Source organism: Panulirus ornatus, chromosome 19 (assembly GCF_036320965.1).
Source record: "Panulirus ornatus isolate Po-2019 chromosome 19, ASM3632096v1, whole genome shotgun sequence".
Taxonomy (NCBI): Eukaryota; Metazoa; Arthropoda; class Malacostraca; order Decapoda; family Palinuridae; genus Panulirus; species Panulirus ornatus.
In genome coordinates, this window is record NC_092242.1 from 65,406,020 (window position 1) to 65,420,935 (window position 14,916).

The 14,916-nt window shown below is 45.2% G+C and overlaps 2 protein-coding genes across 6 annotated transcripts in view; one reads left to right on the forward strand and one right to left on the reverse strand.

The window, feature by feature from the left end:
- The window catches only part of LOC139755627 (uncharacterized), a 289,236-nt gene that overhangs the window by 87,612 nt on the left and 186,708 nt on the right, over positions 1-14,916 (forward strand). The gene's annotated exons all lie outside the window — the stretch shown is intronic.
- LOC139755625 (uncharacterized) overlaps positions 5,154-14,916 on the reverse strand; it is a 49,329-nt gene continuing 39,566 nt past the window's right edge. The window contains exons 10-17 of the mRNA XM_071674197.1: positions 12,509-12,668; positions 11,459-11,746; positions 11,102-11,217; positions 9,813-9,993; positions 8,437-8,616; positions 6,867-6,973; positions 5,803-6,530; positions 5,154-5,269 (exon numbers count right to left, since the gene is read on the reverse strand). Coding sequence (XP_071530298.1) covers positions 5,838-6,530; positions 6,867-6,973; positions 8,437-8,616; positions 9,813-9,993; positions 11,102-11,217; positions 11,459-11,746; positions 12,509-12,668 — 1,725 coding nt within the window. The 3' untranslated portion in view covers positions 5,154-5,269; positions 5,803-5,837. The remainder of the gene's footprint in view (positions 5,270-5,802; positions 6,531-6,866; positions 6,974-8,436; positions 8,617-9,812; positions 9,994-11,101; positions 11,218-11,458; positions 11,747-12,508; positions 12,669-14,916) is intronic.

The window sequence follows — 14,916 nt, forward strand, 5'->3', positions numbered from 1 at the left end:
AACCCTGTCATTATTATATTCAGCACCTCCTCATATTTTCCTCAATATGTTCTTCTGTTATTCGGACTCTATAGGCCTGTAGACTAACAGGGTCATATATTTAAGGCTTTTCAACGTTAGATTTTATCTACCAATTGAGAGACACAAGATATCTTGAACACAGTTCCTCACGGTGTTTAGGATGTCGGTCAAAACCACACGTAACTCTCTCGCTGTATGAATGGCCCTACCATCTATTATTAATCTAAGGGCTTAAGATTAATCAACGAATGAGATTACTTGATGGGCGTTACTTCATGAAATCATCTGTGGGGCGACTGTGGAAAATGTAGATATTTATGTTTTAGGTCATGAACTTTCGTATCAGTATCCGTATCTGTTCGTAAACATAACTTATGTTGTATTATTAAGACACTTTGTAAACATTGATCATACGTAATCAGGGGAATTTGGATGGTGTTTTCGGCTCAATGAATCGTTTGTCTTTACCATAACAATGATTAAAGGTAATGTTTATGGACGTTTATCAGTGTAACGACGACTAGAGTTTTGAACAAACATCTTAAAAAACATTTCAATTCGTTTTCATCGACAGAACTTCTTTTTTTCTTTCTCCCCACAAAGCGAAATCCATTTCTCTCGCATCATTGCCGTGTAAGCCTCACATGACGTCACGGGACTTAGAATCATTTATTAAACAGCAAACTTGACATTTTTGCTTCTCGTTCACCCTATCTTGAAATCTGTTACTCCCTTATTTTCTTGAGGTCTCTTCTGTTACTCCCTTATTTTCTTGAGGTCTCTTACATTACCTATATATATATATATATATATATATATATATATTTTTTTTAGAAGACCCACTGATCGCTTTTGACGATCTGAAGTCCAGCGACGGAGGCGCGATTGTCAGTCTGTCAATGTACATTGAGAGGGGAAAACTATTGTGAATGACGCAATGTTCGTTGTTTTATATACGCTATGACAGCCGGGGTATCAACGTCAGTGTCTTTATGATTGTGAAGTTATTCACTCTTCCCGTCTCCATTCATCACATTCGTTAATTTGTGTGTGTGTGTGTGTGTGTGTGTGTGTGTGTGTATATATATATATATATATATATATATTATCATAGAAGCCAGCCCCCTCCAACAACCTCTTCTTCAAGTGCTCCTGCAGCTTCAAGTCTGCGTTACAATCAGCAGCAGGGAAAGTGACGGACTCCTTTGAAGTAAGAAGGTCTTCCGCGAGGTTCGCCCTATGTTCCCATGACACAACACCCGCCGATGGTGAAGCACAAAGTAGGCGGAGTCCGGTAACACCGTTGCGGATGTGTTATTCGACCCAACGCGGCAACAATGAATATTTTCGTCGGTGAAGTTCTCCTCCTTCCCAAGCAACAGCAATGAGGGTAAAGGCGAGCAGGTGTTGAGGGAGTTTGTCTCTGTTAACGAAGGAGGTTCATCTGAGACAAAAAAAAAAGAGCAACTAAGAAATCGGGGAAGAGAGAGAGAGAGAGAGAGAGAGAGAGGGGGGGAAACAGCAAATAATGGAAGCTGAAGAGATTATGTATATTGTCAAGGAGGAATTATATGCGTAAGACATTAAGCAGAACTTTGGGGCAGACCTCAGACTTCACCCCCACCTCTCTCTCTCTCTCTCTCTCTCTCTCTCTCTCTCTCTCTCTCTCTCTCTCTCTCTCTCTCTCGCCTCGTCGGGCCTTATCTCTGACGCCTCTCCTCCTCCTCCGCTGAGGACACGGCAGTCTTTCTCTCAAGCTCTTTCTTACACTCACTGTCACTCAGAATCTCTCTCTCTCGTGAGTCTTTATCTCAGACTCACATTATCATGAGGACCAGCCGAGTGAGTGATGGGAACTTGTGAGAATGTCGTTTGAGTTATCCCGAGCGAGTGTATGTGTTCACAGAAGATATTGTGAGTAACGATACGATACGTCATGACTCACCATATTCAACCATCCATGCTGCGAGTGAGTGAGTACGAGGCTCACACACTCAAGGTAACTGACTGAGCCAGCGGGCTGCAACGAAGCCAGCTGTGTTGACCTCTGTCGTGAGAACAACAAATCGACACTTTAGAAAAACTGGACCAAGAACATTTGCTCGTTTCTAAACAGCCCCCACTAGTGCCTCGCTGCTTTGGAGACCTAGAATCCACAGGTGATATTCGGGGGAGGTGGATGAAAGAGGAAATGGCGACAGGATGTGAGGTATGTGGTCTCATCACATCACGACCTCCGGGCGAAGACCTGAACTCCCTTCGAGAGAGCCTTCTAGTCCGATGTTTTTGGTTCAGTCCAATCTAGCTCTAGGTGGGGGGGGGGGGGGGAGAGTTTAGACACGGGGTGGGCGTTTGTGTCTCGCCCAGGCAAACGCCGGAGCTCCCCCCCTGACACACACAGACACACACACACCCACCCACCCTTCCTCCCACCCACCCACCCTTCTCATTACCTTCTCTGATGAAAGGAACAAAAAACGTAAAAGCTTTTGGTAAGAAAAAAAAAAAACCAGATCCTGTGTCTGTACATTTTTCCCTCTGGTGTTAAGAACCGTCGACACTCCTTCCGAACAAGTATTTTTTCTATTCTTTTCAGTGTGTTCATTGTGAAGACACGACTCGCGTTGGACAGTGATCATATGTGTGGCTACTTCGTGAGCCTTTTAAAAGAAGATTGGTCACTTCGAGAGCCTTGTGAAAGAAGAGGAGTTGTGCCTTCCATTATCACATGCCGGTGTAATCGACTGGGTGTCCGTATGACGTCCACACAGGTCATATACCTGAGAGGGTGCGGTAGAAATGGTGTCGCTCTCGTATGATGATGTTCGGCATCGTACATTTGGCATGGCGAAATGTAAAAAAGACAGTTGATATCCCCCTTATGACTTCATCATTCATCTTTGTTCTGGCTGGGCAAAGAATCAAGATATCTCCCGTATGACTTCATCATTCATCATACAGTTGACTGGGAAAATGAATAAATCATATCCCCGTATGACTTGAAGAGTTATCATGCATCTGGCTGATGGTAGAAATAACAAGTCGGCTTCCCGTATGCCTTTAACAGTCATCTTACATCTGGCTGGGCGAAGTACATAAAACATCTTCGCCATTCTTGTCAGGTTTTTTTCTAGACATTTTGGTTCTCCTGACCCTCTCCTTCATCTCACGTGTTGGAAGATTCCTCCTCAAAGCTGAAAGCCTCTCATGGATCTATCTATCTATCCATCTGTCTATCTGCCTGGCTGTCTATCTCTCTTTCCCTCTATCTATCTGCCTATCACGATTTAAACCCGTCTGAAATATCATTTTGCTGCACCGGGATTTATTTTCAGAGAGAGATTTATTGGAACATGTCCATCAAAATCCCTCCCATCTATCCGCATTAATGATATTTGTTTATACGGATCAAGGTAATGGAAATGTTAGGATTTTTGAGTGGAAGAAAAAAAAAAAAAGGGAAAATGGGGTTCGTTCCAACTCTTTCATTCACACTGGTCGGAATATTTCATATGATGATGAAAACCGAAATGCACAGTTAAGATGGTCTCCCTTACGGCGGGATATTCGCAATATTTTGAATATGGTCTGATTTCTTGGATATTCCAAGGGATAGGTATGTATGGTGGCTCGTTAGACACTAGAGGATGTTGTGATGTCGTAAGCTCAAAGCACTGGAGGATGTTGTGGTGTCGAAAGCTCAAAGCACTGGAGGATGTTGTGGTGTCGTAAGCTCAAAGCACTGATGATGTTGTGTCGTAAGCTCAAAGCTCTGGAGGATGTTGTGGTGTCGTAAGCTCAAAGCACTGAGGATGTTGTCAGTAAATACTAACATCGTTATGGAAGTTGTGTTTCTTGGGCACACAACATCAATGTCTGTGTTCATATGTAACATACAAGATAAGTATACTGGTTTACATGTTCACAAATCTGCATATATATATATATATATATATATATATATATATATATATATATATATATATATATATATATATATATATATATATATATCACATTTTCATTATATATGACATGAAAAAAGCCTTATGTAATACATAAAATATATGTATATATATTCCACCCAAGAAATATGTCAACACAGTGTTTGTTTTTCAACTTAGATCTTAAAGTTTGGGCCACAAACATAAACATTCAAGATTCGTCCTCTTCGTGGATCTGTCTCAAACGAATCATTTTTTTTTTGCGTCTCATCTTTGCGTCTAAGATCTTGTCGCCGGTGAGCCAGACGTCTCCAAGGTCCCCATGATGCTTCTGATGTCATTATTATTTTGGCGTCTTTTTTTTTTTGTTGTCTATGACGACAATCGAGGCCACCTGGAGGAGCAAGCTGCACCGGGGAGGGTTCGTTCTTAGCGGTGCTTTGGGCGCGAAGCAGCTTCGCTTTTCGCAAGAGGCGGCAAATCCGCCGGTAATGAGTTTGTTTGCTGGCTAGTCCCCCGTCCAGTTGTGGGGCGAGAGAGAGAGAGAGAGAGAGAGAGAGAGAGAGAGAGAGAGAGAGAGAGAGAGAGAGAGAGTGAAGAACAGATGAGTGAGCCTTAGAGAGAAGATCCTCTCTTGGCCTCCTTCTCTCTTCCTTCTTTTGGAAAAGTAAAAATGGAGGGAATGATTTCCAGCCCTCCACTTCCACACCTTTTAGTCGCCTTCTTCTTCTTTCTCCCCTATATATATATATATATATATATATATATATATATATATATATATATATATATATATATATATATATTTTTCCCTGGGGATAGGGGATTAAGAATACTTCCCACGTATTCCCTGCGTGTCGTAGAAGGCGACTAAAAGGGGAGGGAGCGGGGGGCTGGAAATCCTCCCCTCTCGTTTTTTTTTTTTAATTTTCCAAAAGAAGGAACAGAGGGGGCCAGGTGAGGATATTCCAAAAAAGGCCCAGTCCTCTGTTCCTAACGCTACCTCGCTAACGCGGGAAATGGCGAATAGTTTGAAAGAAAAGAAAAGATATATATATATATATATATATATATATATATATATATATATATATATATATATATATACATACATATATATTATATTTGAGTCATTTATCGAACCCCCAACCTTCCCCCCGAAGACTTAGGGGTTAAGTAAAAGAACTATGAAAATATATATATACTTTATTCCAACCAATGACAGTGTAAGATACTGAAGACACGTGGAGGGCAGACAGACCTCAGTGAAGGAAGCTGGGAAGAGGCGAGTGGATCCCCTGTGGCTGGAAGCAAAGAGATCAGAACGCTTAGTTCCTGCCAGTGGCCATGGGCAAATATTTGACGTACTGGAAGGAAGGCATGTCTCAAATATTTACCTTGAGTGTAATTACTTAGGTAAATAGTACTCGATACATTTGCATCTCATGAAAACTGTTTCCTGACGATGAAGAGGTTACAGCTACGGTGATGTCCTTATGAATATAAGATATATATATATGTGTGTGTGTGGCAGGATGAGACATATTCATGACTTTCGACATGACTTGTCATTCACAGCGACGTTCGAAGTCGCTGGAGATGAGGGGATAGCAGATGCCCTGAGGAATGACACTGACGTCAGGTATTATGATGTCACTATCAAAATGGAGGGTGGAGAAGGAACGGGAGGGAAGATGGTCAGGGAGGAAGGAAAGGTGGAGGGAGGGAAGGGAGGGAAGGTGGAGGTAGAGAGGGAGGGACGGAGGGAAGGGAGGGAAGGTGGACGTAGAGAGGGAGGGACAGAGGGGTAACAGGCGATGTCCCTGGATGGACTTACCAGTCGTGTATGTCTTGTGTGTTTACAGTGGAGTCTCATACGATGGTCTCCGCTGCCTGCATCAGCTGATCCACTGGACAGTAGAGGTCGGACCTCGCCCCCGTATACTCTTCTAAGTCTTCCTGTTCCAACCTCGACCCCGGGAAGACCTCGGGGTCTCTGTGTTGGAGCCTCGGCCCGGGGAAGACCTCGGGGTCTTTATGGTGAAACCTTACCCCAGGAAATGCTTCGGGGTCCTTATGTTGAAGCCTCGCCCCCGGATAGGGTTCGGGGTCTTGATGTTGAAACCTTACCCCGGGGTAATCCTCGGGGTCCTTATGTTGAAGCCTCGCCCCCGGGTATTCCTCTGGGTCCTTATGTTGAAGCCTCGCCCCCGGGTATTCCTCTGGGTCCTTATGTTGAAGCCTCGCCCCCGGGTATTCCTCCGGGTCCTTATGTTGAAGCCTCGCCCCCGGGTATTCCTCCGGGTCCTTATGTTGAAGCCTCGCCCCCGGGTATTCCTCTGGGTCCTTATGTTGAAGCCTCGCCCCTAAGTAATCCCCGGAGTCTCTACGATGAACCCTCATCCCATGGTCACCCTCGGGCTCCTTGTGTTGAAGCCTGAGGCTAGGGTAGTCCTCGGGGTCCTTCTTGTGTTGGAGTCGAAGTCCCTGGTATTCGTCGGGGTCTCTTTGGTGGTGTTTGGGCCTCACGCCCGAGTGGTACACCTCCGCCGAGGCTGAAGTCTTCTGCCAATAACGGAAGAACAACGGGAGCTCAAGTACCGACAATACACACACACACACACACACACACACACACACACACACACCAACCCACCTAGACGAAAAGGTAACAACATATGTATATACATGACCAGTTCTGCCACTATACCAGCTAAGTCCTGGCACTTAAATGCCTCCTTTCCTTCTCCAATTTATCATGATGGCGTGTCAAAGTTACAAGAGAAAGAAATGCTCTATTTGCTTACGGAGAAGTTACACTCGTGGCCATAACACAAGAGAAGTGGTCGGCCCTACAGGCACCACGCACTTACTACAGCTACACCCTCATGCTATACTCACTCTAGGTACACCTTCCTGCAGTGTTACGCCCACAGCCTCGTACACAGGGGTCAGTATTGGCACCTCACTCTTCGCGGCTCCGGCAGCCAGCAGGTCGAACGTGTCCTCTGAGTCGAAGAGAAGAAACGCGTTAGACATTTTGCGTCGTCTCTCTTGGTGATGGGATGAGATGAGGGCTATGTCAATGTTGGCTTAACTTTGTGGAGTCTGGCAAGGTAACAGGAGGAGTGGCCATGCAAGTCCTGATTACCATGGAGGCTGGGGAGATACATGAGTAGGAGTGTGGCCACAGAAGCTTTGGGTATCTTGGTGGTGGCTGAGGAGTGGCCCCCAGAAGCTTTGGTCATCCTGGGGACTGACTGATGGGAATACAGTAGGAGTGATTATCATGGAAGCTGTGGTTATCCTGGGGACTGACTGAGAGAGAGAGAGAGAGAGAGAGAGAGAGAGAGAGAGAGAGAGAGAGAGAGAGAGAGAGAGAGAGAGAGAGGCTATGCAGACTTTTAAGATATCGTGAAGAATAGAGAGATGAAAGGAAATATTAGATGGCGATATGAATTTGAGCAGCTAGGGTGAGCTGGTGAGATGGAAAAAAAGAAAAAAGAAATGGGGAAATGTAAATTCTAGATGAACTTCGTAAGATGTACGAGACAACTGGTGTGAGTACGTGAGTTTAACCCATCACGAAGGCAGAGGGTATGATTAAGGAATCGTCCCTTCTCTTGCTAGAAGGTCAGCGAGAGGATTACAAGAGGATTACTGTAATAATTTTTGACATCCACGAATAGTAAGTCCTTCTGCCCTCATCGCCAGCTTTGGCTACATTGGCGTCATTAGCCTTAAGTAGATCCTCAGTAAAAAGGAATGATAAAGATTGGAAGCAAATTTGCGTCACATAGAAACAATATTGAGGTTTAGAACGACAATGTAAACTGGATTTTTTTTTTTATATTTAGAAACATTTATGGCGTTGAATCATTGATGAATATTAACGAAATGTGATTTTTTTTTTTTTCTAGTTCTTTCACTTATCATCTCCTTCCTTCTTATCTCTACCTTCTAATTTCCCCCTAAATTATTATCCTATTTCCCGTACATCCCATCATTTCCTAATACCCCTATCTTCTCTGAGGACACTCCCCTTATACCGCATCCTTATCATCCTCGTATTTCATAAGGTCTTTTAAAAGAAGGTCGAGTCTAATATTTCATCGTACTGTGGTTCCATGGGGGTTCCTTTCGTATTTCATTATTCAAAATGATCATAGATATGATGGCGTCATCTATTAAGAGTTCGACAGAAATATCAGTTTTCTTATGTGGGTTGGGAGGATATTTTTTATTTTTTTCCCACCCGAATATTATATCTCCTCCGACAAACAGACAGACAGACATAGTGAAGGAGGTCAGCTTCCGCCGCTTCTAGTGTGAGCCAATTTTTCGAAGCTTCATCTGTATAATTTGGGTTTTCGAAGCTTCGTTCATTGAATTGGTGTTTTCGAAGCTTTATGTTTGTTGTCCGGGTTTTCGAAGCTTCATCTACATTACACACACACACACACACACTCACCTATTGCAGTGGGCACCACGTCGGGGTTGCTCTCATCAGAGGGAACCCGCGGCTCGTGCTTCTTCTTGTCGCTCCTCCTGGTGCAGTAGTGGCGACCCCACACACCTCCGGCCAACACCAGCAGCAACAGAAGTAAACCCCCAACAGCCTTACCCACAGAGCTGCTCCCTCCTCTCGAATCTGTAGGGGAGGAAGAAAGAGGAAAAGAATAAAAGAGTCCATCCATCTCAGCAAGGTTCCCTCCCTCCCACTCTCTCTCTCTCTCTCTCTCTCTCTCTCTCTCTCTCTCTCTCTCTCTCTCTCTCTCTCTCTCTCTCTCTGTATAAACAGTGAAGGGTCATGGTTTACGCTGCCACACTATGCCATGAGTTACCAACAGGAACAGTGCGTCCCCTGTCCCTCACACCCCCAGGAGTAATGTTTTGATTTTCATTCTCACCGAGTTGATGTCTTTTTTTTGTCCTTTTTTTTTTTCTATCCTCTCTGAGGTTCAAGCGGAAGTGGACGCTTCGTGCTAGAAAAAGAAAATGTTTTCTGTTTGAATTACGTTTATCTGGAAGTTTTTTTTTTTTTTTTTTTTCAGTTCTAACATTTTGTCCCCGTTTGGAACCTCGTCCACTGGATGGGGAAAAGTTTCAGTTGATCATGAAGACCTTTCTCTTCGTTTCACTAGTTCATTGTGAAAAAGTGTGTGGACGCTTATGAACAGTTGATGTGTCATGTTTGTACCTGAACCAAATTGCTGAAGGGAATCTTAAGCAGTATGCTGAAAGAGTCAGCTTTAATAGCTTAAGACCCACAGGACTTTTGAAGGTTCACTGGCGTCTCTGAAGCAATTCTGGGATCGCATGTAGCCAGCGGACACCCTACGTCTCTTAAATGAACTTTTTTACTTGGGTGAATGAATTTCATTTCTAGCTGAGATATGGAGGAAGAAACATAAGCTGAGAAATATCGGGAAAATTTCTTAAAGTGAATGAGAATAGATATATGAATTACATCTGAGCATTACAATTAGATTATATTTAATTACATTTATGTTACAATTAGGTTATATTTGATTACATTTATCTTACAATGTGATTATATTTAATCTACATATGAATTACATTTAAGTATTCTTATGTGGTGAATAGAAAGATATCGTCCTTTTCTACCCAAAGAAAATGTTGCCTATCTTTGTCTTGTAAAGATACGGAGGCTACATGACGTGTAGGGGGGACATCAGAGGAAGGGGGATCACGAGATGCACCTTGGAATGTCTTCTGACATGTAGGAGGACGTCGTCATGGACTGGGAGGTCACGGGACGTACCTTGGAATGTCTTCTGACATGTAGGCGAACGTCATCATGAACTGGGAGGTCACGGGACGTACCTTGGGATGTCATGGAGGTCCGGGACGTGTAGGCTGACACCACCACAGGCTGGGACGTGACGGGACCGTGCGTGACGTACACCTTGATCTGGTAACTGGTGCCAGCGTCCAGGCGGCTCACGTTGAAGTTGGGACGGTGCGAGGTGACGTTGGCGAAGAGTGTGCGGTTCTCGAAGTACACCTGAGGTGATGGGAAAGAGGAAAGAAGGGGATTAATACACCCAGGGAAGGGGGAAGGGAAGTAGGGGTGTAGCATACCTGGGAGAAGGGGAGAGAAGAAGGAGACAGGGGGTGTAATACACCTTTGTGGGAGGAAGGAAAAAAAAAGCAGAGGTATGGTACACTTGTGTTAGTCGCAGAGATATAACATGCCTTGATCAAAGGGAAAAGGAAGGGTGTGTGTAGATGGAAGTGTGAGGCGGAGGGGAGAAACAGAATATCTATTCTTCACGTGAGGGGAAACACTTGAATTCTTGATTTTCCACCTGATGGAGGTGGGTGTTCAAGTGTAAACAGTTGGGACGGTAGAAAACGGGGTGATCAGCACCATGAAAGTGTCTCTCAGCGTGCAGAGGGGTTTGGTCGCCCTGGGGGAGGGAGGACAGAGATAGAGAGATGGTGAGATAGAAAGAGAGATAGATAGATAGATAGAGAGAAATAGATAGATAGATGGATAGATAGAGATATAGAAATAGATAGATAGATAGATAGATAGATAGATAGATAGAGAGAGAGAGAGAGAGAGAGAGAGAGAGAGAGAGAGAGAGAGAGAGAGAGAATGAACTGGTTTGAGATGTGTTGATGTATTGCCATCCATGTACCACTTAAGACAACAGAGAGGGTAGTGGCGATGGGGACATCATAGACCCAAGTCAGGACAGGCCACAGGGTTTCTGCAGAGCCATTTCAGCTTAATCCCCCAACCCCCTTAGATCTTGCCGTCAACAACACAGGGCTGTGCGGAACCAAAACTCAAATCTCTCCTCTTCAACACTCTGGGCTCGAGCTCATATGTTGATGGATGGGTTTGGATGGATAACATGAACATCACCATGAGCTTTATGAAGAGGATTCAGAACCCTTTGGGTATCAAGACAACATCCACTCAAATCCTATTAAATCAGCATCCGTACCGACCACTCTCCCTCGGCTTGTGTAAAGCCCAACCAAAATACCCCAGCTTAGCTCTTGTATAGAGAGTAAATTTAGCCATCTTACTTCTTTCCTTTATAGACTCAAGACCCACTTGAACTCTACAACATCAGCCCCAACCCTCTGTAGGCACGTACCTCGGCTCTGTAGAGTGTTGTGCCGGCGGCAGCGACATCTGGCCTCTGGCAGGTGAGGCTCAGCGAAGAGGCTGTGATGTTGGCCAGGCGACACGACGAGAGAGGGAGAGGCGTCTCTGTGACGGGAGGGAAGAACCAGAAACACACACACACACACAGGTCAAGTGGTGAAGCGAAATCTTATCAACTTTGAAAAGCAGATATCATTTGCGAAAGTAGACTTTCCACTTCAAATGGCAGAAGAGTCAAGTTTTGGTGTTAAATGCCAGTGAATGTTGACCAAGAGATGATTACGAGTTATGATCAAGAGATAATCACGAGTGAGTTTTGACCAACAGGAATATGTCATTAACTCACGGGCGACCTTAACGGAGAAGCCACAGGGAGCGGACTGCTTGCCCATCTCGTTGACAGCCCAGCAGGTGAGGGTACGGTCCTCCCGACTCTGTATGGGCTCGACCGTCAACTGAGCCCACGTCCTCTCATCCACCTCACTTATAACCTCCGTGCTGATGACGTCACTGCTGCTGTTCCACTGCCATTGGATGGATCTGACGGGCGGGTATGACGACACAGAACACGTCACGTTGATTGGCTTGTCGTAGATGAAGTACGTGGTGGGAGAGGTTTGGCACACGGGTTTGTCTGGATGGGTGGTAAAATGTCTTTGATTTAAGACACCGATTGTTTCAGAATGATGCGCTCCTCTTAGTAATACAATCTGTCTGTCTGTCTGTTAAAGAATCTTTCACATAAATCATCTTTGACCCAATTGTAGGACATCTTCAAATACCTCCTGGCCACTAAAGAGAGAGAGAAAAAGAATCCCAAACATTTCGTCCTCCTACCGCCTCATATACCTTCTCAGTGTCCAAACTCTGCGAAAAACTGGCCCACAATAGAATCAGGTAAAGGTATCCCATCCTCTCCCACAGGGCATGATGGACCCAACCACACCACCACCACACGACACACAAGCCTCACGCGACATATCCTACTGGATGGCTTTAACCAACCAAAGCCTCCTTCCCGCACATTACTAGTAGCAATAAACATAAAAAAAAAGAATATGTGATAATGTCTCCCGACACATCCTCACACTGAAGATGCTTAACGCCACCCTCCACAGCAGTGACATAAAAGTGGTTGGCCAGTTTCATAGCCAGCCGCCATGGTAGGGTCACTAACAATAGCCTCACCTCTAAGACCATTAAACTCCACAATGGAGTCCCCCAAGGAGCAGATCTTTCTCGAACCCTCTTCAGCGGAGGGTGACGGGTGGAGGATGGATGACGGTTGGAGGGTGACGTGTGGAGGTTGACTTGTAGAGGGAGACGTATGGAGGATGATGTGTGGAGGGTGACGTGTGGAGGGTGACGTAAGAAGACCCATGGTCTCAAAACTCACACTTGATCCTGAGGGTGACTGGAGGGCTGGTGGCCGTGCTGAGCGGGTTGGTGGCGGAACAAGTGTACTGCCCTGCCTGACGCCGCCCGACCTTCTGCAGCACCAGTGAGTCCCCCGCCAGGATCACGCCCTGCGTTACGTTCTGCACCTGCGCCGTGCCCTGGAGGAGAGCAGAGAGGGGAGAGGTGAGTGTCCTGGTGAGGGACCAGGGCTCTGGGGGGGGAGTTCATGGGAAGGAGAGATAACAGATTTGATCGGCTATGACGAGATGACCTGAGGTCGTAATCTCATTTTTTGTAAAGAAATGGAATTGTGAAACACATCATACGTCCCCACCCACCTCTCCCTCCGGCACAACGGCCGGCACGAAAAAAAAAGAGAGAGAACACCATCACAAGACCCTGAAGAAAGAACTTAGGGAGTGAACTGGAAAGAAGTACATCAGTTGTATGAAATCTGGTTATGAATGGAATAGAGTAAGTGATGAAACTGAAGTGCAGACAGCAAACGGTAGTTTAAAATGTTTTATGACAGTGGAAAAGGTTCAAGAGATGGGGTCCCTGCGAGTGTTGAACTCCCTCCCTGTACAATACAAATAGGACACACACACACACACACACACACACTATCTCTGTGTTCGCTTCTTTTTTTTTTTAATTTTGTCAAATTATACACGCCATCAACACATTAATGACGGCATTCCATGCCATTCATAGGGTGACAGTGCTGCTAATGGACCCAACAGCCTGTATTATATGTAACAATATATTACGCCATTAATATTAACCATTATTACCAGCCCTGTTATGTTGTGAAGTGGGAAACAAAATGGAAGATAACTGAGAGCTAAAAATAGTGTGGTATGATTCCCTGACATGACACCACTCGATTGACAACATTCCTATAGTGACCACAGCCCAGAATCAACAATCCAGTGCCAACAGTCCATTAACACCGGTCTGCTGCCAATAGATCCAGTGCCAGCAGTTTGGTGCCAACAGTTAAGTATCCACAGACCCATTGGCGACAGTTTGGTGCCAACAGTTAAGTATCCACAGACTCAGTGTCGACAGTTTGGTGCCAACAGTTAAAGTACCAATAGTTTGGTACCGGGAGTTTGATGCCAACAGTCTTTTACCAACAGTGTGGTGCCAACGGTAAAAAAAACAATAGAATAAACATTGCTGGCTTCAACCTTCTCTCTATATTGGGGTTGATGTAGAATGTCACAGATGATGGAGAGGGAGGGGGAAAGGCCTCTCCCCAGCACTGTGTAGAGAGACGGTGTCACTATCTCTCACTACTGAGAGAGAGAGAGACACACACAGCTGACGTAGAGGAGGAGGGGTGTCCAGTCTCTCCCGGCAGTGTGTAGGGAGAGGTGAAGAGACATCTGCGTCCAGTCATCGAGGTTGCAATGCAGAGACTTGGTCATCTGGCTGAGGCGTTCTTAGGAGGTGATCACCGAATTTGGTAAATGTTTATTGATTTTCGCAGACAGCGTTCAAAGGAAAACGAACACACACACACACACACACACACACACACACACACACACACACACACACACATATCCCAGTGAGCCCATGATAACTCGAATAGGAAATGGTGAAATCGTTTTTGTGAACAATTCAGCATCAATGAACATGGACAGACCCGGAGCAGGGCTGAAATTCCGGATAGACACAAATAAAAGTATAGGACAGACACAACATCACAATATATATGGTAACAGGAAACAGGTTTGCAGCCTCGTCTCTCTCTCTCTCTCTCTCTCTCTCTCTCTCTCTCTCTCTCTCTCTCTCTCTCTCTCTCTCTCTCTCCTCTCTCTCTCTCTCTCTCTCTCTCTCTCTCTCTCTCTCTCTCTCTCTCTGTCTCTCTCTCTTGTCGTTGGATATATTATTTATTGATAATCATATGGTTCTGGGAAATGAGTATTTATGGCTAGAATTATCCCCTCTTAGTCTTGCGTGTAAATGCCTGTTTATAACTACCTATCTGCATTGTACTGGGAGTTAGTTCTACATTCGTGGGCAAGGAGGATTCGAACCCATTCCTATTGCGTGGTGGGCCGATACGCTGTATGCTGCCCCACATTTACAGTCTTAAAACTAATTTCTGTTTCATTGTGTGTTTTGGTATGGTAGGTACCTGTGTTGGTGTGGTAGGTACCTGTGTTGGTGTGATAGGTACCTGTGTTGGTGTGGTACGTACCTGTGTTGGTGTGGTAGGCACCTGTGCTGGTGTGGTACGTACCTGTGTTGGTGTGGTACGTACCTGTGTTGGTGTGGTACGTACCTGTGTTGGTGTGGTAGGTACCTGTGTTGGTGTGGTACGTACCTGTGTTGGTGTGGTAGGTACCTGTGCTGGTGTGGTAGGTACCTGTGCTGGTGTGGTAGGTACCTGTG